The sequence below is a fragment of the Pinus tabuliformis genome, chromosome 1_1, assembly GCF_031772625.1.
Source record: "Pinus tabuliformis cultivar Carrire ecotype Pingquan chromosome 1_1, CPIR1, whole genome shotgun sequence".
In the NCBI taxonomy this organism is placed as follows: domain Eukaryota; kingdom Viridiplantae; phylum Streptophyta; class Pinopsida; order Pinales; family Pinaceae; genus Pinus; species Pinus tabuliformis.
The window spans coordinates 571387915-571415880 of NC_142297.1; the positions used below are offsets into that span (position 1 = coordinate 571387915).

The following is a 27966-nucleotide window of genomic DNA, read 5'->3' on the forward strand; positions in this document are numbered from 1 at the left end:
ACCTATCACTGTGTTGCTCCTCATCATCATGCTGCACCATGTTGCACCCATCCTCACTATGCTGCATCGCATCATGCTTCACTAATCATGACTATACCCATCACTGTACCATTGAGCTCTTCATTGCACTATGCTGCATTGTACTTGCAACTCCCATTATTGTACCATTGTTGCACCAAGTACCATTGCTGCACCATGTACTCACTGCACCAAGTACCATTGCTGCTATGTACCATCGCTGCTATGTCAACCCACCAATTTGGCTCCCACACATTGTCCAACAATCTAATCCACACTGACCCAAAGAACGGATCCAACACACATCACAACTGCTGCTCCAAGTCTGTTGTACTGCTAACCCTAGTTAGGGCATGTGCACGCTGCAACAACCCTTAAATACCTACATAAACAATCTCCCTTTTGTTGCAGCCAAGGCAAGGAAGGTTCCTCCTTACGTGAGTTGTTGTTCTGGGCTTTTGCAGCCCCTAACACCTCCACGCTAGCCTGTTTTGGAGTGGCTAGCCCTATGGCCTACCACAGACCCCCGCTGCCTCCTACAACCCACTCAATACACGTTATGTTGCCCTCCAAACTGCTCATAGGGCTTGCGGCTTACCCACAACAGCCTACACTGCCCTTCATCAAAAGTTTAGCACTCGAGAACACCTCCACGCTGGCTAAAACAGTCTTCCCTTATCTCGGCCCTCTAGGGAGTTACCTCGGCCTCCCTTAGAGCAAACTCGGCCCTAAAACAAACCTCTTTCTCCCACACAGGATTTCCTCTACTTGCTACGGCTAGGGAATGTAGACCTGCGGCTAGGGTAGCGTGTATAGGCCTTAGATCTCCCTTGCTAAGACTGTGGTTTGACATCCTTTAGACAGCCAGGTTAGGGAGCCTCTTTATTGCCTCTTTTCCAGCGTCTAAGGGCTATCTCAAACAGTGTATAGATTAGGGCATGACCGTGATTAGCTAGGGCATCATAAGACTGCATTTAGGCTTCAAGCTAAGGCTCCTTTCTTTCTGTGTCTAGCGTTTCCTCCTCTTAGATTTCTCTTCCACTAAAACCCAAAACAAGTGGAGAGAAATCAAGAGTGAAGTGTGTGTACAAATGACTCTCAAGTCACTTCCTTTTATACTAAAACGTTGAGCATACATGGAGGTTATTTGGTTGCTGGCCGACCTTGACGAATTGTCCCATAACACAAATAAATTCATATCTCCATGAATACTTATCGGAATCAGATGATCTTTAGGTCAATCCTACACCTCTCAATGAGAGGGATCCAAGAAAAATATCAGCTGCCATAAATAAGATGGCAATAACCTTTTCACCAATACAATAAATATGACAAAGGGCATACACAGTGGCATTACAAGTATCAAAGGAAAGTTTGCAACCATAGCATTATGAAAAACAACATTGTGCGGTGGCACTACAAGTATCAGTCAGGGAAACCATGAACCACGAAAGACAACCAATCACCTTTTCTGTATAGATGAATATATACTAATACTATAATGCTCAGAATCAATGAACAAAAGAGGAGCTGTTTTATATAAAATGCTCCAATTTGCAACCTTTTGTAAACTGCCACCAATTTTGGAGGCAAATTCAAATCAACTCTGACATCAGATGACTGCGAATAATGAAATAGCATTGCTTCATTCCTCATTCTTTCAATTACATAACAATATACATTTAAACGCATGTTTATTTATTACACTCCTGCTCAATGGGGTAATCAATATTCCTCGATCTGATGATAAATATTTATTATAATACACTGGCAATGTACAATATATACAATTGAAGTAAAACTTCACCAAATTGGCTCATAATATAGCTTACTACCATGAACATAAATAGCTTACTACCATGAAATAGCTTACTACCATGAACATTTCCACCTGATCGTGTAATCGATAAAGCTGAAAAGTCAAAATAACAAGCAAATTTGCCATATCACACTGTAAAACCTTTCTGCTCCATCCTTTCGTTCCAGTTCAAACAGCGTACCAGACTCCGAAACCAGTCACCAGTTTGATCGCATTTATTTATAGTTGGAAGAGGATGCTCGCTCATGTAAACACGGACAGAATCACCTTTTGAGAGTTGTTGCCGTCTCTTACCATCAAATGATACCCATGAATTACTTCGAGCATCATCGGGAATCTGAAACAAGTGTGAGTCACATCTTTAAGATCAGTATAGTGCACACTCATTGAAAGAGGAATATAAGACTGTTTACAGTGCTGTGGTGCCAAGCTTCTGGCATATTTCTTCATACTTCAGTCTATGTGAAAGCTGCAACATCAAACTTAAATAAAACAATAAAGCAGACATAATAGCATAAAAAACATTCAGGTTCAATTGGTGGTGCAGTAGAAAGTGCAAATATGTAATTCCACATAATCTTAGTGATAGCATCTTATTGGGGTTGCATTTTACTGTGGGTTGATTATTCTTCTTCCTTCCAATAAATGGGCTGTCCGCAGCCTACACTCAGCCTAGTAACCCAAAAAAAAGGAAAAAAAAAAAGAGAAAGAATATGTAATTCCCTCAATAGCTCTATGAATGACTTTATAGCAATGTGATATACATATGTTATTCTAAAACTTGTTGAAACGTCATATTATACAGGTAGGCTATTAGCCGACAATGTTCATATGATAGTAGAAGAAATTTGCATAACCTTAGTATTGTCAAACTGTACTCACTGCTCAGAAATGAAGTCAAATATGCATTGCTGTATCAACGCTTTTATTGAAATAAGAAAGTTATTGTGATTTGCTTGCAGCACAAATGTTTCGTATAAGTGAAGGCTAAAATATAACCATTTCTGAGTATCAGGACGTTCGTAGTAAATATGAGCTAACAGACTTGTATAAATGTCTCAATAGGAGCATTGATTGACCTCGATATGAAGTTAAATATCAGTTGCTCACCTCAGAAGTGCACGAAGGAAAAAATCTAACTGACCCCTCTCAGCTATAGCATAATTGTTATTTGAATATATTTGTTTTGTTTTGGAAATGACAAGCTGTTACAACGAAGTGTTGCTAAAAAAGTGACCATCACTGCCACAGAACTCACCAAATTAGATCCAGACCATGGCAGTAGACTTTGAGAGGGAAGGAAAAAGTAGATGAGATCAGATAAATTTATTAATTTCAGTGAATGATTAAAAAAGTCAATAGGACTCAAGTACATCGATAGTAATAAGTAATGGGAATCCAAAGTCGACACTTACAAGCTAGAAGCTAAGAGAGTAAGGAAAAATGCTAACATAATAGCAACAATTAAAGCAAAAGCAAATGATTATCCATCAATACGATGTGACAGTTTAATGGAAGTAGAAATAGAGGTAGCCGAGGAGGGATAAGCCGCCTTGGAACTCACGAAGGTTGAAGATATCACTAGAACGAAGGAAGAAAGTCCACATATACTACAAATACAAGACCTATGCACTACCAAAGGATGTCCTCAAGGGAATATCCATGGCAGAGAGAGCATGGGTGGGAGATCTTGGGAAGAAGATTGGCATACTCAAATTTAAACTCTCCTAATACTTGAGGCTGCTGGGACAAATCTAGTGATAGAGGACTAAGTACCAGTAATAACTCAACCTACCTGAGTACGATGAGAGCATCCACTATGCAAAGGCCTCGTGGTGTGCCTAGAGGCCAAGAGGAGATATGTGGTCTCACAAATTTGGTGCCAAATGTGTCTAAGACCCTTTGGCATTGCCTAGTGACCAAGAGGAGACATGCGGTCTAATTCATCTGGTGCCAAATATGTCTAAGGCCTCAGCACACCTCTTCCTATTAATGATAGTTGTGACAACAAAAAAGAATGAGGTAATCTGCCTAGTAGAATAAAACCTAGGAGGTCCGTGTAACATCTATCCCCTATGTAAAATCACTTCCCATATAAAGAAAACCTAGCATCTTTGATCTAGATATCTGAAGAAAGAAGTGAGAGACCCCAAGATTCCCAGTATAAGCATTGCGCCATTGATAGATCCTCTCATGGGGTAATCCTAGATGGCATCAGCCTGCTCCCTTGGGATGGATGGAGAGGGTTATTTCTGACATTTATAGCTGTTGTAAAAGAGTAGAAACTGGTAATGAGTCATTGAGAAGATGGATGGCTCTCTTGGATAAGAACACACATATTGAGACAAGTGGAAAGCAAAGCCCAATGTAGTAGAGGGAGTTAAAGATATCTCAATTGAAAAATAAGCTCAACACTGATATAGAGGAAGTGCTCAGCATAAAAGGCCAACGTGGGAGTCCTGACCTCCCTCTTAAGCGCTTGCTTCATTCATCCAATGGGTTAGGACATGACTTCCTCCACATCCTAGGTAACCGTAAGGTTGATCCATCCGGCCCAAGGTCTAAGCAGTGCCTTCTAAGCGGCGCTTCATGAATCCAAGCTAGGGCATATAGGTCTGAAGGTGGATAGGTTGGACTCAAGAATAAGGCAAGGGTGAGAGGAGAGGGTGCATGACTAGATGCCTCCTTTCCTCCCCATGAAGCATTCCTAGCGGATGCATGAAAAGTCAGTATAGTAAAGTCTGATCCCGTCCTGAGAATAAATAGAAGGGTTAATAGCAGTAGTGACTAAGCAATTAATAACAAGTTAATAACGAGTGAGGGCTAAAGGTCTATCTAGTTATTGTAGAGCCCTTGAAATGGTAAACCAAGGGAGTGAGGGGGCTCAAGGCCCCATGCATAAAATTTGTGTTAACCTCCTACTAATGGCCAACTTGGGAGTCAGGACTCAAGGCCCTACAAGGCCCCATACATAAAATTTGTGTGAACCTCCTACTAATGTCCTGCTAATCATTTCATTAATTTCCTCCATAGGGTGGAGGAGGAAGGGAGGAGCATCAAGAGAAATAGAGTAAGAAGGGAGTTAGCCAATAGAGATACCCACCTCCTCAAGAAATGAACATACCTCGAAAATCCCACAAGGTTGTCAACTCACATGATTGAGGAAGGAGAGTCTCTTTGAAGAGCAAAGCACCAAGTAGGGATATCTCTCTTACCCTAAATGGGAGTTGTTACCCACCAAAGTGGGTAACCCCTAGGAGAATTCTTTTCCCCTATCCTAATCAACTTGCCAGCCAGCAGCCCAATGATGATCTATAGATAACTAGCCTCAAAGGCCCTCCATCCATGCTCTAGTCAATGCTTTATGACATCTAGCCTACTCATCAAATGAAGGTGAACCATCTATTGTAAGGTACATTAACCATTTTTGTAATCAAGTGCTTTCATTTAATGTTTAAGGGCATTCTAGTATGGATCACAGGTTGAATTGGATAATAGACCACTTTTGGTTGTATTCTTGTTCCCATGCTTCACCTTGATGGTTATCCCCTGCCCCTAGTCCAATGTGACCTTACTTGAGGCCTTTCTTTCCACTATCTAGGAGGGGCATAAATAGGAGGCACTAATTGATGTTGCATATAACATTTTCCATCTATCCCATGTATTCATGTCAAATATTCCGATTAACTGTTATTTGTTGCCAATATCGATTCCCTATTTTCCTCATTCATGAGTAGGTACCCGAAAAATTTCTCCGAAGAAGTTGATATGGTAAAAAGAAAAAAAAGAGCATGAGCTATAATGATAAATGCAAAAAATTGGTTGGGATATATATAAAGTACATGGACAAAAGCCTAGTATGAGCTCTACCCAGCTTATTAGCCCTCACAATTTCTGGTTAATGCATAAGCTATCAAAATGAAGGGAACTTTGAATAACCCAACCCTAATAAACAACATATTGCTTCATCTTTAAGGGGTTAGTGATACATAAAGAAAGGTTATAACTTGTGCAAGAAATATAAAACAATGAAGAAAAAGGCCCACAAGAGGGGTGGTAAAAATAGGCCAAAGAAAGGGGTAAATCAATTCCTACAATTGCTCGCTCTTCACATTATAACACTCAAGAATGAAAGAATTTCATAGCCAGTAAAAAGTTGGTATCCTCCATGAAGTAGACCCCTACCATATCACTAACCACTTGTAACTGTTGATTGATGGGTCAACCTAGGAATTATTCCTCCCCTAAGGGTTGGAAGCACCTAATAAAGCTTTTGGATAACTCTCCAATATCTAAGCACAATAACTTGTTTAAAAACCCCAAGCTAGGAAGACATTTGAAGGGAATACTTGTGAGATGCACTTTGGTGCCTTTTGCATTAGATATAGCCTACTATGATACTCTTATGGTTATTTTACCTATGATGGTGATCTCACTTGATTTTAGAGGATATGTGATCCGTAAACTGCTGTGGATATTCCATTGGACAATTCATCACAACAAATCCGATAATATTATATTAAAAATTCTAAGGTTCTACACTATTACAGTTTCATTTAATTTCTAGATTTGTAAAATTAATTGTAATTAGTGCATGCATGTAAAAGTAAATCACGCAGAAAAGTAGAGAACGACAAAATAAGCCCACACACACATAATACACAAGATATGCTCTCTAGGAAACCCTTTTGGTAGAAAACCCAACTGAAACGTGAGGCCGCTTCGTTCTCTTTCTCTGTCTGGAAATATGGCTGCAAATCAGTGTTACTTGGGAGCGGGAGCGAAAACGGGTGCGGGAGCTACATTTTCAAAAGCTCACGGTTTGGGAGCAAATCCTGGAGCGTTTTATATATACAAAAACATGTAGAATGATGAATTAGATATAAAAAACATAGATTGAACCATATAACAACAATCATCTAAAGTTATAATCTTCATCAACCACGCCCACAAGTTAGTAACATATAACATATTCAGTTTCATGAATTATGATTCATCAATATTAAAGTTTCAAGCTTTCAAAATTCAATATATAACATTTATCATCATTGATCACCAAAGTTGTACTTGTAAGCTAAGTGTAACCATTACAACAAATAATATATAACATGAAATGAAATGAAATGAAACAACTTTCAACTTTCATGAAGCATCATATTCATAATTCATTACTAATGAGTGATAATTGCCAACTTCAAACATAAATTGTCATATATTGTTTAAAAAAATATCATAATAAATATGAAAGAGTCAATAGTTACAAAAACTACTAGAAACTAGAAAATACAAGTAAATCTATTATCTATTGCTTATGCTTGGGCCTCTTGCCACCATGAGAAATGTCTAATTTTTTAGTCTTGTTGGAAAATCAAGATCTTTGTCATTAATATGACCCTCTAAGCATTAATATCCAAAGGTATCTTTGTCATTACCTCTGTATCTGTATAAGGATCTTTGTCATTAATATCACCCTCTAAGCATTACATTAAGTTTGAGTGATGCGTACATTTTTAGGAGGATCATGATAGAGGAGTTCAACAACCAATGTCACTAACATCAAGGTACATATAGGGATTGGTGCTCTTGATTAAATACGAGTTCCATACCCTAATACATGACAAAATTCAATGGAAACATTGCAATCCCCCAATCCTGAAATCCTGAAAAACTGATAACTCTACTGGATTTTGAATGAAATCTAAAATTCTACTTTCTCCATATGAAATCCAATAAGGTCAGAAACACTATCAAACATCCTGAGTTATTTCATGGTAATATTAAAAATTTAAGTAAAAGGATGAAAATGAAGATTAAGGAGAATGTCACTTTTACTTTAAGAATTTAACATTACCATGAATCGCATATCAATACTAGGGCCATAGGCTTGATCATTAAGCTGCCCCACTCAAAACTTATTTGTTTCTTTGAAAAAAATTGCATTTGGAACATTATTGCAAAAGAAAAAATTGCAAAAAAGGCTAAACACTCCCGAACAGGCAGGGAGCGGTTTTTTTAGGGAGCGCGCTCAGGAGCCGCTCCCGCTCGGAGCGCGAATTAGGAGCGGGAGCCAGACCGGGGGGCGCTCCCCCGCAACCCTACTGTAGATACAAAGAAGTAATGTCTGTGGCCCGTGCGCTGCTACAATGCACAAATCCTCTCTGTGTGCTCTACCTCTTATCTCTCCTGGCTATCTTTACTCAACTATGGAACAAAATGCTCTCGAAAGAAAGGAATGCCTCTTCCTCCTAGTGGCCCGGTTATAACACAACCCGATAGCCTACTAGTGGTTAAGTTTGACTAAATCAACTCTTAACTAGAGTTACAAAATAGACTCTTCTAAAGTATTTTACATCACAAACACGTGGCTAGCCCCTTTTCTATTAATAATGGGGATTGACGCGACATCCTCTGGAACTACAGGTGCGAAAACAAGAAAGTCAACTTCTGAGTGGCATAACTTTTGCATACGGACTCCAATTGATGCGACTCTTGCGTTGTTGGAAAGCTTTCTATGTGTAGAATAGCATGACAAAGTGTTGTGTTTTAGCAGCAAAGTTTTACCCCCAAAAAACATCATTTGATGCCTCAAAATGTTCCCGGAAGGTTTCAAACTTTGTTTTGCCAAATGGGTCCCGTTGGTAAAAACGGTCCTGTGAGCTAATTCCTCCACTTTTTCACTCCAAATGCATCGAGATGGATGACAAACATTATAATGATCCAACTCGGATCACACCTCCCCATTTTAGGAGGATTTTGGTCCCCAAAAGCTTTTACTAAATGAGGTGAGGAAATTTTTCCTCCACCTTCTCTCTAGTGTACCATTTAGCTTTTCCAGGAAGTTGTCCCTTCAACCCAATTTGCCAAAAGTCTTGTTGCCCTTGTCTTGTAGTTTTGGACCTCTTCTGCAAAACGGTATCTTCTGTCAACTCTACCTGGGCGTCTGGTGCCAAATCCTCCACAGAAGGTAGGACTTGTTCCTCTTCCTGATCTAGCATGGAAGGCTCATAGAGTTTCAAATTCTGCACATTTACAACTGAGTAAATGTGTTAGGCCCCTATACTACTACTATAACCCCTTAGTGTTATTAGTACAACCCACTACTTATATTGATGTACCCATGTAGTGCCCATATTGTTACTATTGTGCCCCATAGAAGCCCACTATTGTTATTATTGTGCCCTTACATTATTATTGTTATATCGGCTTTGATTATGTTATGACCCCTTAGACTCCTATATATAGAAAAGAGGTCTTTTCATTTGTATCATCCAAGAATTGTTCATTTATGTAATGTAAAGGAGGTTGCCCCCTCGAAGAGGCTGAATTTTAAGGCGTTGATCCATCTTTTCTATCTTTTTCTTGAGCTGGTTTCATAACATTTGGTATCAGAGCTTTGGATTCTAGGGTTTCGCTGCTCCAAATAAGTCATCGTGGCATTTTCACTATAACTTTTTTTTTGCGACGTTTCAGAAGCTAAAAAAAAAAACCCATTTGAGAAGAAATCGCGTTGAAGCTTGGGTCTGAATTTCAGAGCTTTTCGTGCTATATTTGCGAAGATACGATCTGAGGAATTTGGTCTTTTTGCAGACTCCTGAATTACATTCCAAACAGTTGACCTAGGGAAAATCATCATAACTTTCTCTCTGAGCATCGGATTGAAATTTCATAAAAGGTACATAAAGAGGACGGACTGTAGTTTCTTTTAGATAATTTTCAGAGCAAAAGGTCGAAACAGTGACACGTGGCACTTCATACAAGTTCGCTCTTCTGGAAAGGTCTATAATCAGGTCATCTTGGGAGATTGTGCATAACTCTTTCTTGGAGAATCCAATTTGGATCAGACTGGAGGCATTGGAAAGAGGACACAGAGGGCTACTATAGGTCGCAATTTCAGAACTTAAAGATCCGAAAGTACAGAGTTACAGTCGTTTCAAGATCGAGCTCCTAAAATCAAGAAAAAGCAAGATGAGGAAGTTTGATGGTAAGGATCCGGTAAATTGGATACTTCAGATGGAGCAATATTTTGATCTACATGGTGTACCACTATTACAAAAGGTATGTATTGCATCTTCATATTTAGAACCGGATCAATTTTTATGGTATGAAGGGCTTTGTTCTCGTAAACAACTTGTTACGTGGTCAATCTTCATGGAGGAAATGATAGCACATTATGAGGATACAAAGAGCAACACCTTCTTTAGAGCAACACCACAACAATTGGAAAGAGTAAAAGGGCTTTGTGACATAGTGGAAAGAAAAATTATGGAAACTAGGAAGCATACCCCTCATAACTATAAAGATGGAAGTGTTGTTTCTCTTAGCCTTCCACAACCTACAAGGGTTACACCACAACAATTGGAAGAAAAAGGAAAAAAAGGGCTTTGTTACAATTGTGATAGCAAATGCACTAAAGGTCATAAGTGTGCTGAGAAGAAATTATTTTACATAGAATATGAAGAGGAGGAAGACAAGGATCAAAAAACATCAAAAGAAGAAGATATACGCCAAGACCCCACCCCAGAGAAAAAAGAAATTAATCAAACCATATCTTGTAAAGCATTGGCAAGAATTACCACTCCTCAAACTCTCAAGATAGAAGGACATATCAAGAAGAAAAAGGTGCAAGAAGTGAAAGATCACATCGAGAAAGAAGAAATGAATCCAACCATATATTGTAATTCATTGGTCGAAATTACCACTCCTCAAACTATCAAGATAAAAGGACATATCAAGAAGAAAAATGTTCAAGAAGTGAAAAATCACACCGAGCATCAAGAAATGAATCCGACCATATCTTGTAAAGGATTGGAAGAAATTACCACTCCTCAAACTCTAAAGATAGAAGGACATATCAAGAAAAAAAAAAGTTCAAGCAGTGAAAGGTCACATCGAGCATCAACAAGTTCTCCAAATTTTAAAAGATAACGCCACTTCAGTGCAAAATCAAACGAAACAACAGGTAGATCAACATCGTAGTGAAAAATGTTTTGATGTAGGTGATTGGGTATTTTTATTGCTACGTCTCAAGCAAGCTATTTATGAGAAGGAAATGTTGGCAATACTACATGCACTTAAAAAATGGCGACCTTACCGAATGGGAAGACTCTTCAAGAATGAGGACATGGAAGCATTATTTTGTGCTATTTCTATTACCCAACCAGATTGGATAAAGAAAGCAAGGGATGAATAGAAGAAGGACGAAGAAGTATGGCCACTTATTCAAAAGTTGCAAAAGATCCCAATTCAAACAATATTGCCAGAAGTTGAAGAGGAAGGAAAAATCATATTGGAACCTGGAGCAGTTACAGAAACAAGAACCCGACAGCGACGAAATCGATCAATTTCAGAGTATCTCATCAAGTGGAAGAACTTACCCGCTGAAGATTCCACATGGGAGGACAAGAATTTTATACAGAAGCATCAAGAACTACTCAAGCGTTGAGGACAATGCTTTTTTGAAGGAGAGGGGCATGTTAGGCCCCTATACTACTACTATAACCCCTTAGTGTTATTAGTACAACCCACTTATTATATTGATGTACCCATGTAGTGCCCATATTGTTACTATTGTGCCCCATAGAAACCCACTATTGTTATTATTGTGCCCTTACATTATTATTGTTATATCAGCTTTGATTATGTTATGACCCCTTAGACTCTTATATATAGAAAGGAGGTCTTTTCATTTGTATCATCCAAGAATTGTTCATTTATGTAATGTAAAGGAGGTTGCCCCCTCGAAGAGGCTGAATTTTAAGGCGTTGATCTATCTTTTCTATCTTTTTCTTGAGCTAGTTTCATAACAAAATGTGCATATATGGGGGTAAACTGAGTCGATAGGCATTATCACCCACATTTTTCGATATCTCAAGGGGACCATACCTTAGAGCCATGATTTTCTTACCAGGCTCCTGCAGCCTCTCCTTGTTCAACTATAGCCATACTCTGTCTCCCACCTCGAATAATTTCTCTGTTTTGTGTTGATCATCCCTGGCCTTATACTTCACCTATGACTTCTGCAGTGTTTCTTGTACCTGTAGATGGATCTCCCTAATCTTCTCTATAAATTTTTCAGCCCTCAAAGCATCTCATGTAAGGTCTTCCTTCACTCCTCCTTGTTTCCCATATGCAATATCCAAAGGTCAAGGTGGCAAATATCTAAAACAAGTTTCAAATGGGGACTTTCCTGTAGAAGTGTGGACTGCTTTGTTATAATAATGTTGTAAATATATCATATTTTGACCCCCGATCTTCGGATGCTTCTGGTTGTAACCCCTCAAAAGTTGCACCAAAGTCATGTTGACTACTTCTGTCTGCCCATCTGTCTGTGGATGGAATGTTGTATATCTCTTCAACTTCATGTCCATCTTCTCCCACAATGTAGTCCAGAATGCATTGAGAAATCTTGTATCCTTGTCTGAAATGATGCTCCTTGGTATCCCAAACTGTACCCAGACCTATCCAAAGAACAAGTTTGTTGCTTCTTGTCCACTAATGGTCTTTTTACAGGGCATCAGAACACACATCTTGCTGAACCTGTCAACTACCACGAAAAGGTAGTCATGTCCCTTCCTGGTTGTCGGTAAACATCCCACAAAGTCCATGGAAATGCTTTCCCAAGGACGAGTAGGTACAGGTAAGGGATGATATGGACCTTGTTTCCTGTTGCTAGGCTTGTTGGTACAACAAAGCATGCATCTTCTTATGAACCTAGCTACTTGCTCTTGCATCTTGGGCCAATATACATACCTCTGCAAGTTATCTGCAGTCTTCCCTACACCAAAGTGCCCTGCAATCTTGGAGGTGTCAGTCTCTCTAATCAGCTGCAAACGCTCACCTTTAGGAACACATAGCTTATCCAACCCGTAGAGTAACCCATTCTGCAGATGGTAGTCAATAGTGTTGTCGCTGTTATCACCCCAAGAAACTCTCCTAGGTTGTATCTCAGAGATGCTTGGGAACATTACAAACTCAACAAAATGTTGGAAACGGATGAATGGAAGGAATGATGCATATTCAAGCCAGATAATCACTTCTACTATGTTTAACCCCAAACATGGGTGAACACCCCCAGACTACAAGGCTTTAAACCACCAATTACTCACAGTTTGAGGATTAAGTGAACATGGAGATGCACAAGACCATGTGATGGTCGGCTGCAACCAGTAAAGAGGTCTGCAAATCTATTTCTTAATGCACAGACAGGATGACAACTCTCTGGCACTAAGTAAAGAGAAACCTGCATAACACATTCAATGATACATACTAGACTTCAACACAGAGGTGGGATGACAGCCCCTCTAATGCTAAACATCAAGAGCACATGAAAAATGCATAACAGGCACAGCCTAGAACAGAGTAGAAATAGAAAGTGAGCAATTAATAGCAAAAGAAGCTTGTATTCGCTGAAAATGAAGACCGGACGCTGCAAATATCACAGTAGTTACAGTGTCCAGAAGTTGAACCTTACATCAAAACAACAACCATCAACCCCTATTACATCTATCTTCAGGGTATATATAGAGTTTCATTACAAAATATCCTGTTGTTTCAGGCGTGGAGGGGTCATAATCGACCACCAACCGCTTTAACTGTCTCAATGTTACTTGGGAGCGGGAGCGGGAGCGGGGAGCGGGAGCGGAAGCGGGAGCGGGAGCGACCATTTTCAGAAGCTCCCGGTTTGGGAGCGAATCCCGGAGCGATTTTTTTAAAATATATATATTTTTTATATTTTTTAATTTTTGATACATATATGTCAACAAAAACATGTAGAATGATGAAATAGACATAAAAAACATAAAAAAAACATAAATTGATCATTGAACCATATCACATCAATCATCTAGAAATTATAATCGTCATCAACCATGTCCATGAGTCTTATAAATCATGATTCATCAAATTCAATATTAAAGTTTCAACTTCAAGCTTTCAGAATTGAAAATTCAATAACATTTATCATCATTGATCACCAAAGTAACAAGTTGTACTTGTAAGCCAAGTTTAACCATTACAAGAAGTAATATCGAAGATATTTCTAAGTCCTAACTTCTAACTGTTAACATGATATGAAATGTTAAAAATTTATAAAATGAAACATGAATAATGAGATGAAATGAAACAACTTTAGTCTTTCACAAAGCATCATATTCATAATTCACAATCATTACCAATGAGTTATAATTGCCAAGGCCCAACTTCAAACTTCAAATTTTCATTGTCACAGTGATATAATGTTTACAAAAAATATCATAATGCCATAATGATATGAAAGAGTCAAGAGTCAAGAGTCAAGAGTCAAGGACTCAAAACTCAACAGTTATGAAAACTAAAGTCTAATAGAAACTAAAAAAGACAAGTAAACTGTAAGTGTAAATCTACAAGTGGCCCTTGCCACGAGAGTCTCCAGGAGTATAAGCAGGTCGTGGTGGTCTTCTAGGAGTCTCCCGCACAGACCGACGACCAGAACTAAAGCCTCCACGCGAGGGTGTCGATGGAGGTGGCGACAGCAATGGAACAAGACTCGGGCCCCGAGAACTGCTACTGGATGGTGGAGGTGGAGGTGGCATGGCTGCTGCAGCTGCTTCATTTTCATCCCGTACAAGCTCCTCTTCTAGTTCTTCAATATGTACAATGCCATCCTCCAAATTGTCGTCCTCAGGGTGATTGTCCCAAATTTTATATGTGGGATCTTCATTAGCCCGATCACAGTAATGGCTCAACAACCTCAAGTTGTAGTGCACATAAACCAAGCTTTCTGCTCGGTTTTCGTTGAGTCTGTTTCTTTTCACATTATGTATGTAACTGTAGGTGCTCCAACACCTCTCTGCAGAAGAAGAATTTACAACCTGTGAAAGAACTTTTTTTGCCAATTTTGGCAAAAGTCCGTGGCCGCCATATGTTTCCCACCATGTGAGAGAATCAAATTTATCTTTGTCGTCCATTGCATGGAAGTTACCATACAAACCACTGCCACTGAAGTATCTGCCTATTTCAAGGCGCACAGCTGCACATTCCTCCCTGTCAGGCACCAACTTTTCTAATGCTTCCAGATATCCTCTAGTTACCTCTTGATCTAAATGGGGTTTGGTCCTAACACCACCCCCTGCTGCAGGTTTGCCCAACCAAGATTCTGAGTAGTATTTTGGCGTAAGGATATACGCCAAGCAATGTAGTGGAAGGTTAAGCCTATTCCACCGTTCACACACACAATCATGAATCAGTTTGTACAAGTTGGGATCTTTATTATGAACAATGTCTTTTATTTCCCCCAACATGGTATCCATTTGCTCATACACCTCGCCAATCACTGGTTTGTCTGTATCTGCAAACCGAATCATGTTATAAATTGGCTTGGTGAAATCCAATACCTGTCTCACAGTTGTCCAAAACTGCCCATCAAGAGCGGCCTCCTCCACCGTTTCAAAACCTGCCATGTCAGCTACATTTGTAGCCCTTTCCTTTAACACCTGCCAATGTGGACTTGATACCATGCCTCCCTTACCTTCAAAAGGCACCTGAAGGTGAGGTAATAGCTACCAAATCTAGTCCTCGCAATCTTCAGCAACTCCAATCTCGAGTGACTGCGGAAAAGGCCATGGGTATTGCTATGATTTGTAATAAATTTTATCATTTTTTTCCTTTCTTGTACAAATCACCAATCCATTGGTATTGTTCATTTTTGTTTTTGACAATATCATGCAACAGAAGGTTCAATGTGTGAACCAAACATCTAGACCAAAATATGTTCGGGTATTTATCCTCAATAATTGCTCCCGCTGCCTTACAATTAGGAGCATTATCAGTGATGACTTGGATGACATTGTATGGGCCAATACACTCAATTGTTTCAAGCAATGCTTCTGCAATGTTGATAGCGGTCTTGAACTTGTCTGAGTAATCATGTGCAGCTAGAAAGATGGGACCACTTCGGGACACGGCAAGAACACTTATCAATGGCTTGCCTTTTACATTTGTCCATCCATCAGATACAATGGACACCCCATTGTCAGTCCAAGAACTTGTCATTTTATTCAAAGAATGTGATATTTTTGCTTTTTCATGATCAAGGCCAACAGTTCTTGCCTTGTCATACCCAGGGCTCTTGTATCCTTTAGGGGCATCATTTATGGCAGAAACCATTTCGTGCCAATAAGGTGAGCGTAGAACATTGAATGGTATCCCCACATGCATAGAGGAACCTGTAAACTTTTGAATCCACATCATTCCTACACCCCTCATCAAGGAAATCTGATATGGTTCTACGCCTTAAAGATGATGACCCTGTGCCTCCATGTCCATATCCACTGCCTTGGGAGGATGCTGAAGGAGTTCTTTGTGATGGTGAGATTGGTTCAAAGACACCCCTTGATCTTTTTGTTCTGTATTGGGCGTCCTCCTCTTCCTTTATGTATTTGGCTCTATCTGCTGTTGACACCGCTGCACAAGTTTTGATTCCTATTTGTTTCTCTCCATCCCATGGCCTTTTCCCGCAGAGGTGTCTTCTAGCACGGGTGTATGAGCCTGTGTAATCAGTGTTGCAATGGGGGCAATGAAATTTAGTGGTTCCACCCCCTCTCCCTGTTTCAGCCCTGTGAACATATTTCCACAATGGAGTTTGGTCTTGTTTAGTTTTTTGAGGGTCATGTTCACCCTCCTCCACCTCCTCCTCACTGGGGTTTTCACCCATTTGACTTCCTCCGGCTTCTTCATCCACCTCTTCAGTTTCAGGCCCCCTCCATTTCCTACTCTCCACCACCATAATAACCATAAAAGGGACCAGGAAGAGGAAAATGCCAATAAATATCCCCAGGTCCATGGTGTTTGATGTTTGTAGGGTTTGAGTCTTGAATCTGCAAATTAATTTAGTTTATTGGGATTAATTCATTTAATTTATTAATTTAATTTAAATACATGATCTTTAAACTCAAACAGGTAAATTAAACTAACCAAATTAACTACCTAACCAGCTAAACTAACTAAATGATTAAGTTACTTACCTCTGCAGGCTTGCTCCTCGCTCCTTGGCACTTGCTCCTCGCTCCTCAGCTCTGGCTCCTTGCTCCTCAGCTCTTGCTCCTTGCTCCTTTGCTCTTGCTCCAGCTCTCAATCTCTTGCTCAATGAAGTTGAAATGAAATTTTTTTGGCCCATTGGGCTTATAAAATAAAATAAAAAATTCTAAATTTTTTGGAAATTTCGGGTCCGGCGGATTTTTTTTCCGCCGAACCGCTCCCGGCCCGGCTGAAATCGCTCCCGGAGCGTTTTTTAATGCCCGGGAGGGATCGCTCCCCGATCGCTCCCGGGCATTAAAAAACGCTCCGGGAGCGCGGGAGCGATCGCTCCCTGAGTCGCTCCCTAACAGACCAGGGAGCATAAATTTTTTTACGGGAGCGCGCTCCCGCCCGGAGCGCGCTTCGGGAGCGGGTTCGAAGGGGGGGGGCACTCCCCCGCAACACTGCCTGATATGAAGGAAGATCATGAAGAAGTATGTAAGGGATGTGCATTGGGTAAGAATACCAAGAGACCATTTGGAAGCAGTGCTTCACGGTCAAAAGAAATCTTGGATCTCATTCACTACGATGTATGTGGCCCTATGACTCCTAAATCACTTGGAAGTCATCTATATTATGTCACATTTATAGATGATAATTCAAGAAAGACCTGGGTTTAATTAATGAAAACCAAGGATGAAGTATTTACAAAATTTCAAGAATTCAAAGCTGAAGTGGATAACCTTATAGAAAGAAGAATCAAGATACTAAGATCTGATAATGGAGGAGAATATACATCCAAAGATATTATAGCATTATATAAAGAGTCTGGGATTAAGAGGGAGTTGACAGTCCCATATAATCTCTAGCAAAATGGAGTTGCAGAACGGAAGAATAGATCCATTGAAGAAAGTGTAAAAGCAATGTTACACAATCAGGATCTACCTAAGTTTCTGTGGGGAGAAGCCATGAAGACAGTTGTTTACATTCAGAATAGAAGTCCCCACTGCAAGGAAACCTGTAGATCATCTCCGGATCTTTGGGTCTCCTGTATATATCCATATACCTAAGGAAAAAAGAAAGAATTTGGATCCATCAGGCACGAAGGGAACATTTGTTAGGTACAGCACTCATCAAAAGCCTATAGGATCTACATAAAGGAAGGACATCACATAGAAGTCAGACATGACGTCATATTTGATGAAAGCATCGCATTCAAGAAATCAAAGGATACCTCTAAGACGAACCCAACATAACCCAGTTCTTCTTCTAAGAACCCGGTATTTTGCAAACTTGAAATGGTTTCTTTTCATGCATCGGGTGCGGCGAACCCCGAAAAAGGGTGCTTGGCGGGTTCGCCTAAGGCACGGGGGGCAATCAAAATTTATTTTTTTTATTTAATGAAAAACCACAAAACCCTACTCGAATGTCATTTTGACATTTTATTGGTGGCTTGACATTTTGTTCATTCTCACTTTGCATTTTTCTCGCCGCTTGAATTGCAGCTCGATTTGCAGAGCAGATGACGCCCATTTTTGCAGCAGTGAGCACAGGTGACATGTCCAGACGGCATCCCTTTTTGCACAGGAGACAGGTACAGAGTCCAGACGGAAGCACAATAGGAGACCCAAACGACGGCGAGTTTGTGACCAGCGGTGTTTGGGTGCAGCACTGCAGCAGGACTGCAGGTATTTCTTTGACTGTAAAAAAGTGACTCCACATGTGAAACTTAAATAATAAAACTGCTCTTCCACTCTATATGCTAAGGGACAAACTATTGTTTTCGTTAGCTCCATATACACAATGAAGCTTTAGAGCACCTCAAATAATCTTGGAACTCACTGGTATAACCCCTTGAACTCTCCTTTTTAAGATGTCAAATATAGCATTTTGCCATTTTTTTGTACCTGCTGTAAACAAGCATGAAGGAATTGAATTTTACTTAACTATGAGTATATCTCTAAATGAGCAGTGCCAGCCAACAATAATTACCAATTCTTTTACATGGGCAGCATAAAAAAATTTATTCATTGAGAACAACTCCAAATATAAAGATCTCCTATGAAACAATAAAATAAGTAGTCAATGTTGTATGGAAGTCTTCCATGTCACGTTTATTGTTTATCGTTATGACAAATTACAATATATAAGTTACTGCTAGAACTTACTGGGCAAGTAAAAAGTGATGCAAGTTCACTCTTATTTCAAGTATGAACATCTACATAACATTATCAAGGTGACAAGGATGAGAGACAGTGTAACTGCCTCTAATTTGTCCCTCATGCTACTAACAATAGTAGAACAGTACACAGCAGCCATCAAGTAAGGCAGTCTCATGCTGCAATAACGTCCTCAAAACTGTGCCCTTTAGCTATTGCTATATTCTTCAGAAAGGCACCCTCCCTCTGTCATTAATAGCTATGTTCTTTATGAATTTTGTTGTCATTTATATTTATTTTCTGTAGCAAACCTTTAAAGTTTATTCTCAGCCACAGTATTAGAGCATTCTACATTTTATAGATGCATTTACCTTCAGATTAAAAATCTTTGGCACAAGGCAGTGCTCAAATTTGTAGCAGAGGTGGAAGATAATTGGATCAAAGGTACAAGCCTCAAGGCCATAATTAGATAGCATGAGAAGTTAGAAGTTAGAAGAAACCTTTGAAGTTTAAATCATAAATATTTTATTTTTCTTGTTTAAAGTTGGAAAATATACAAATTCATATATATTATAGTTTATCATATATATATATATATATATATATATATATATATATATATATATACCCCTGACGAACCCATGCAACCCTCTTTCAAAAAGTGGCATACCCGTCTCCGTCTCCGTCCCCGTCCCCGAACCCACGTTTCCTGGGAACATAGGAATTTAGCAACCAATGATAGGCTTGACCTAATTAGGGAGGGGAAAGGGATCAAGGAATGAATCTTCAATGAAAGGCAATGCAAGGATCCTAGCGAGGTTTCTAGCCTAAGGGAAACCAAGGGCAAGAATTAGTCTTCAAACTAGGGCTTGAGATATCTCATGATCCCACCGTCGGACTGTCATGAAATTTGGAGGGCTTCTTGAGGACACACCAGCACAGTTGTGGACCAAAAATCTAAGTATTTGGATGGCCAAATCGTGAGATAATTGATGCACTATGTGACCTAGTAGGCTAGGCTTAGAAAAAGAGGGGAAGGTGAAAGAAATAAGCTTTAAAGTGATCACCAGAGGAGGACCAATGCTTTTTCCTTTGGGAGAGATGGAGTCATGGAAGATTTAGAGTTTGGATTGATTTCCACTTGTCAAGGAGGCCTAAAAGACAACTTCATTGGGCAATCAGGCTTAATGGAAATAGTTTCAAGGTCATTTATACTTCGTTCAACAATATTTGGTGACTTGTCAAGACAAGGATGTCTCTAGGAACATTCATTCATTCAAACATGGCCCAATCATGATACAACACTATTTAGAGATTTAATTTCCACAATTTCGTTCCAAGAAAAGCAGCAAATTAACCCTAGAATAGCAAAAATCCCAATATCATCAATGCACCAAAATCAAAAATCAAAATATCTTTAACACAGTACTTATATGTAAGAAGAATATATCCAATCACCAAGATATGCCAATCATAAAAGCTCCAAGACAAAGAAGAATAACCAAACATTGAAATTCATCCATTCATCCAAAAAGTCTCATCCTCAAAAGATAACGAAAATGTCACAAGAAGATATGATCCAATCCAAGTTATAATGAGAAAATGAATTCATCTCACTTGTATTTATACACTAATTAGGAGTTTGAATTAGTCCATTAGGCCTACATAAGCCCCAAAAATAAAATAATTTGCTAATAACCTAACTTTTGGTGAAAAGCCCACCAAACTAGCTCATAAATGAAATAATAAGCCTCTTAATAGGTCAAATGATAAATAATACATGTCGTATGGCCCTCCAAGAAACCCGATGAGGTCCATAGGTGCCATAATGAAACACAGGCCCCTCAAAAGTGATGGACAAGGGGTTGGCCCCTTGTTCTCCAAACAATAAACCTTTGGCGCTCCCAATGGATGTGGGGGCACAATAGCAACCTCATGGGTCTCCAAATGAGTCAAGGATGAATGTAAATCATCTGTAAGGGCTCTAATGATGGTGTAAGTGATGCCACATCATCCTACAAGTCCTGGGTCAGCTGTCAAGTGCATGGTACATCTGAGGGGTTGGTTGGGCAAAGGTGAACCAGGTGCATCTTCTTTGTCCAATAAGTGAATCTGGAGCAATCTCTGAACATCCCTGGGAATCCATGGAGTGTTGTCTACTGTTGTGGAGGCCCATGGCTCTCAACATACACCCTACATGTACTAATGTAGCCCTATAGAGGGCTAGGACCCCGTATAGGGAGACCAAACCTAAGATGGAGACCACCTACAATCCTACATAAGATCCAATGTGGCCCCTAGCCTTCCAGTACAACAAGTCATCAACGAAATCGAGTAAAAAAACTTACAAACCATAGACCACAAGTGGGGACTTCAATATGGCCTGCCCTTCCATAATTGGCTTTGGCATGTGCTAATGTCTCCAAACTCCAAATGGGGTTAACCAAGTATCCTATTAGGTTGTTTCTACTTCTAAAGGGGATAATATGTTCAAGGTACATCCTACAAAAGGTGGTGGTATGTAATAAATAGGTGAGTGGAGTAGGGGATTAGAAGGGGCAGCCCTGGACCACATGTTGGTGTACAAGGGTAGCTGGTAAAAGGAAAGCCCACACTTAGGTATATAATATATAGGAGGGAGCAATCGTGGTACATGAAGTGCCCTGGCCTTGATTTTTCCACCCTTCTTTATATGTCTTTCGCCTTTTTATGATTGTTATTTAATTAACTGCTCGAGGCTCAAAGGGTAAGAGCATGATGTGTGAGATATAGCAGTATAAACCCCCTTTTAAGGTACGACGGTTCATTGCCCACCAGGGGTTGGGACAATCATGGGTTCCTATATGATGAAGGTGTGAAAATTCCTAAACCCAAAATCCCTATTGCGGCAAACTGATGTTACTTCTCCTAATTGTTAATCCATGCAAGTTATTTATTGTGTTCTACTATAAATATCAAAGTAAATACAACTACAGCCTTCACTTAATTAAATTATATGCGAACGCCGAAAACAAAAAACCAAGTGAAAATTCGGAATCCTGAATCACTACTACAACAACTGATTACGTTTCTCCTATTTGTTAATTACTGAACAAAATTGTTTACTATTTGCTACAGTAAACACCGAAACGAATACACTGCAGCCTTCACCAATTAAATAAAATGCGGAAACGAGAAACTGAGCATGAAAGGAATACACAACACATCTACATAGTTAATTTTGGATAAATGTCCCTGGAAAAACCTAGTGTGGGAAACCGATGCAGCAGTTGAGGGTTTTATTATTAAGCAATATTTTTTGTGAATACAATCTCTAGATGCTTTGTTGGCTATCCAGTACAAAGAATATCACTGACAGAAGAATAGTGAGAAGTACCTCACACTATCATAGGCGATCCCGACTGATCCAGCCACAGAATGGCTTGCCCCTTGCTGTTTATGCGCTGCCTCTGCGTCAGCCCAGCGTCACAACCTCTAGGGACAGCGTCACTCCCTCTATTGATCGATTTGCCTCCCAGGAAGTTCAATTTCCACCTCCCAATCTCACAACCCGACTTTCGACTCCAAAAATCGATTCCTCCAGCGAAAATACAGACCTCCTCAAGGCTCTATGCTGCCTCTGCGTCAGCCTACGCTGACTAGCTTAACCTCTACGTTGCCTCTCCTAGATCTCTCTATGCCTTCTCTGTTGAGTATTCTCGAATCAGGAGAAATCTCCAACCGGAACTGTCCCTGCCCCTCACTGCAAAAGATCACTTCGAAAATCTCTGCGGCAGCTGCCCTGATTCAGAAAATCGAACTTCTGGTCTTCCCTTTGTGTGTTCTCCAACTGCCCATCAAGCCTCCTCTTATAATCCTCTCGCTGATCAATCAACAACCCAGATTAGATTCTAATCAATGGCTAGGATCATATTGACTTGATCTTCGCCTTCTTCTAGAAATTACACCCACAGTTTAGATTAATACCCATTAATTATTTTAATTTCCTAAGTTTAGACTTAGGGACCCATTAAAAATAATTAATTATTTTAATAAAACCGTCTCCGAGTGGAAATTTCCCAAAAAAATTCTGGGTATTGGAGAATGCATGTGTCTAAGCCTCCCTACAAAATTTGAGATTTAGAGTACATCTGATGCTACCAAAGTTCAACAAAAGGAGGTTCATAGAACCTATAGGAACTAGGGTGATGGCCATGATGATGGGGTAGAGCTCATGTATTGGCTTTCGCCCACGTGCTAAATGTGTTTGTCCCGACCATCTTTTGCATTATTTGGTATATTTTCCTGTTGAATGTGGCAAATTATGCTTTTACTTTTCTTTTTAACTGCATCAACCTCTGAGCCATCATTCCAAGCCTGACCCAAGGTCTGGGCAAGGGGAAGGGAAGAACTAGCCCTATGTGGACCCAGTGGAGGAATGTGGACCCGGGTGGGAGAAATGATGAATGGGGTAATAATGAGTGGAAAGGGGGTAATATATGCGAATGAGGGAGCGGGACCACGCAACCAAAATCAGGGTTTCCTGTGAAATACCATCCCTAAAGCCAAATGGTCAGTAAAAGAGATCCCATGGGACTAGAATCCAAGGTTAATATTCAAAATGGGTCTAGGGGACAAGAGCACAGACCTAGCTCATTCTTTCCGCCAAATCTCACCATTAATCCAAGCCAAGAAGTGTCTATGATAAGCAAACTACAATACTCAATTACCAAATGACAAGGCATAACTTTAGGTTCGGGAGGCCCACCTTCAAACATACAATCATGGCAAATGGGTGAGGGACCACATGGTTGGCTCAGGTGGTGGAGAAATGGCACAATGAGCTAGTTGGTGGTTGCAAGGGGTTGTTGGTTGTCGCCTAAGGACCATCTTGGAGAAAAAAATTCTCCTAGGAATATCACCCACAAGATTGTGGGTAACAAGCTCAAGTGTGGAAAGATGCAATGGCTAAAGAATATGATTTCATCATCCATAAGGATGTATCGGAATTTGGAAGTGGTTCCAAGACCCCAAGGTATATATGTTGCATCTTCTAAATGGTTGTAGAAAATTAAACATGGTGTTGATGGCAGTATTGAAAAATATAAAGCTAAATTTGTGGCTAGAGGGTTCTCTCAGAAAGAGGGAATAGACTATGATGAAATCTTTGCTCCTGTTGTCCATTATACAACCATCTGATCTATTGTGGATCTAGTTGCTAGCCAAGGATGGTCCCTTCACCAAATGAATGAGAAGATTGATTTTCCACATGGCTTCCTCAAGGAAGAAGTATTTGTGGAGCAACCACAAGGCTTTAAAGTACATGACCAAAAAACTCACGTGTTCAGACTGAAGAAAGCCCTCTATGGTTTGAAGCAAGTTCCAATAGCTTGGTATGCCTGCATTGGTAGCTTCTTGATGAAGCTTGGTTTTACTAGAATTAATGTTGATCCAAATATTTACTTCAAGACAGTCAAAGGTATGCCTTTTGATTTTGGTAAGAGAGAGTTAGCTTCTTAATTTGAAATGAAAGATATTCATTTGATGGACTATTTTTTGGGTCTTGAAGTATGGCAAAGACCTCGTGAAATTTTCCTTTCTCAAGGAAAACATGTTTTCAAGCTACTGGAATCATTTGGTATGACATAATGCAAGTCCATAAATTCTCCAATGGAAATGAATTTCAAGAAGCTACATGGTGAAGCTATAGGTCTTGATTTTGCAAATCCTTCTAAGTATCATCAACTGATTGGGGCACCGATGTTTTTAGTGGACAGCAACTGGACATATGTTTTGCGGTCAATACTCTAAGCCAATGTACAATTAAGTGATCACATACAAACCAGATTGCTACAAAGCATGTGTTGATATACCTCGCACCTGCATGGGACCATCAATCTTGGATTGAGATATACTACTAAAAATGTAAGACTTCATGGATATACTGATGTTGATTGCGTTGGTAACTCTACTGATAGAAAGAGCACTTCTAGGTGTTGCTTTAGCTTGGGATCTGCCAAGATCTCTTGGCTTAGCAGAAAGCACCGAGTACTGAGCAGAAGTCTATTGCACTGAGTATAGCTGAAGCTAAGTACATTGCTACTAGCATGGCTAGGTGTGAGGCAGTATGGATGAGGAAGCTCTTTGGAGAGCTATTTGAGCAAGTTCCAGACACAACAGTTATATATCGTGACAATAAGAGAGGGATTCGTCTTACGTTCCATGACAAGTCCAAGCACATTGAGATCAAATATCACTATATCTGGCGTATGGTGCAGAGAAGAGCACTAAGGCTCCATCATATCGTGATTGATGATCCGATAGCTAACATTCTTACCAAGCCTTTACCAATATGAAAGTTCTTGGTTTTTAGAAAACTTGGAGTTATGGACATGACCCTTCCAGGAAGCGATCACAGTTGATCGAGAACATTGAGCTGCCTTTCCTCCCTATTAGATCTTACAGGATTAGGAAATGACACCAAAAAACTCATGAGGATGAGGGACCTCTTGTGTATCATGTGCCACAAGAGTAGGCCTCAGTATGCATCTGACCCACAATCTGGGACATGGGAAGAGCCACCTATCTGGCCAATAGGTGTAGTAAGACTTGTATCGGATGCAAGTGTTCCACCACTTGACACTTAATGAGACTTGGATGTGTGAGATCCTTGTCATGAGTTGACAAGTGGATTCCCCCAAGCAGTGATGAGCCTTGGATGTGCGAGATCCTTGTCATGTGTTGACAAGTTGATCCCCCCAAGCAGTGATGAGCCTTGGATGTGCAAGATCATTGTCATGTGTTGACAAGTGGACCCCCCCAAGCAGTGATGAGACTTGGATGTGTGAGATCCTCGTCATATGTTGACAAGTGGATCCCCCCAAGCAGTGATGAGCCTTTGATGTGTGAGATCCTTGTCATGTGTTGACAAGTGGATCCCCCCCAAGCAGTGATGAGCCTTGGATGTGCAAGATCCTTGTCATGTGTTGACAAGTGGATCCCCCCAAGCAAAGACGAGCCATGGATGTGCGAGATCCTTTTCATATGTTGGCAAGCGGCATTGGCCCCAAGTGAATATAGGGTGATGGATGAATCTCCCCTATGATGATTCTTCTTCATTAGAGTGAGACATCATTGTTCCAGATGATATAAAGCAAAGATGAATAGAGATGAGCAGAGAAAGCAAAGATCTTTTTTTTGCAGAAAGAAATTCCTCCCTAGCTGAGAGGGAGTGTTGAAAAATGGCAGCTCAGGGATGAATTTATAAAATAGAATTTCTAAAAAAATAAAGTCTCAAGTATGACTTTCCAAAATAAATCACCTTGCATCAATTAGTAATCAAGCATTGTTGATGGAAAATCCCTTTTGATCATCAATCAATCCTAATAGTTCAATTTCAACTTAATCATCATCATTATTATTATTATTATTATTAAAAAGAAATTCAAATCTCTCAATCATGAGACTCGATCATGTCAAATGTAACTCCCCTCAATTAATGCATATTTTACTCTCTCTCTCTCTCTTAATGGATTCATTCCTCTCTCTCTTTAATACTCTTACACACTTCTTACACTCTCTTACACACTTTAATGATTCATCATAAAAAGATTCCTCTTACACCTCTTTAGTGCATAAGTTACACTTCTCTCCTAATTGCACAAGTTACACTCCTCCCCTTTATGGCATAAGTTACACTCCTATTTTGGCATATATAACTCCTCAAGGCATGTGTATTGCTCCTTCTTTATGTCAATAATTCATTGCCGCTCCTATGTATATGTGTCTCATATCATCTCACCTCACTTACTTGCGCATTGCGAATTTGAACTTGAGAGAGAGTTGGAGAGACTTGAAAGAGATTGTGAGAGAGAGAGACTTGGAGAGTAAGAGCGGATCTTGGAGAGCCAAAGTGATTCAGTGTTTGCATCAACTACTCTGCTATCAAAGATATTCTTTGGATTTGGGTGAACTTCTTCATTCTCTCATTGTACTTCGTATCTCTGTTGAACAATCGATTTATAATAGAAGAATAATCTGGTTGGGTTTTTCCCTGGTCATTGACCTAACTTCTCTGTGGCTCATTGAGTTCTTGGTTGTCTTTCATTGTGCATACGGTTTATATGGTTTATGTTCTATCTGCAATTACTTAACTTATTTTGCAGCATAAAGAAGTCTTGGATTTAAGTGATTGTAACAACATAGAACATCAAAATTTCAACAAAAAACCTCTTATATATATATAAACTAATTTCATATTAATATATTGCATATTAGTTAATTAAATATCAATATCATTTCCATTTACCCAGAGTTTCTAGCCTTAATCCTTACCCCTCGTTGCAGTTTAACCTCTTATGAGGGAGAAAAGGGGCAAAATCTATTGTGACTAAGATGTATGAATACATTATATATTGACTAATTTCATATCAATATATAACAAATTCATTAATTTATATCAATATAGTTTTCCATTTATACAGAGTTTCTAGGTATTCCAAGTAATACCAAAATTTTAAAAAAACCTATATAATTCCTGGTTGTAATTTAACCTCTTACTCAAAAAGGAAAAATAGCAAAACCTATCATAATTTAGATTTTTATATACATTATATATTAGACTAATTTCATATTAATATATCACATATTAATTATTTAATTTTGTTAAGTAGTTTTTTTCATTAGATCATAATTAAAAACATACTAGATAACAATATTACTGTTGTGGCCTGCCACAGGGAAAACCAAACCAACAACAGTAAATGTAATGTAGCATATTCATGTCTATCAAAATTAATCAAAATAACCCTACTACCTGTTTATCACTACGCCAAGACAGAAATTTGGCAGAGTTCCAGAAGATTTACAAACAATCAGTGGGTGTAGATAACAGACCACAATTGTGAAACATATGAGAAAGTAAAATAAAGTTTGTTAAACATAAACATGAAATAACAGGTGACCTGGGCATACGTCAAAACTTAGAAGAAGTAGCAGGGG

At 39.5% G+C, this 27966-nt stretch overlaps 1 protein-coding gene across 3 annotated transcripts in view; it reads right to left on the reverse strand.

Moving 5' to 3' along the window:
• Positions 1–1648: 1648 nt before the first annotated feature.
• NADK2 (NAD kinase 2) overlaps positions 1649–27966 on the reverse strand; it is a 137257-nt gene continuing 110939 nt past the window's right edge. For 2 of the 3 annotated variants that reach the window (XM_089392312.1, XM_089392314.1), the window contains exon 8: positions 1649–2174. In XM_089392312.1, the coding sequence (XP_089248438.1) occupies positions 1965–2174 (210 nt within the window). In that variant the 3' untranslated portion in view covers positions 1649–1964. Of the gene's footprint in view, positions 6673–27966 lie in introns of all 3 variants that reach the window. The other variant, XM_089392313.1, reaches the window with a different exon arrangement.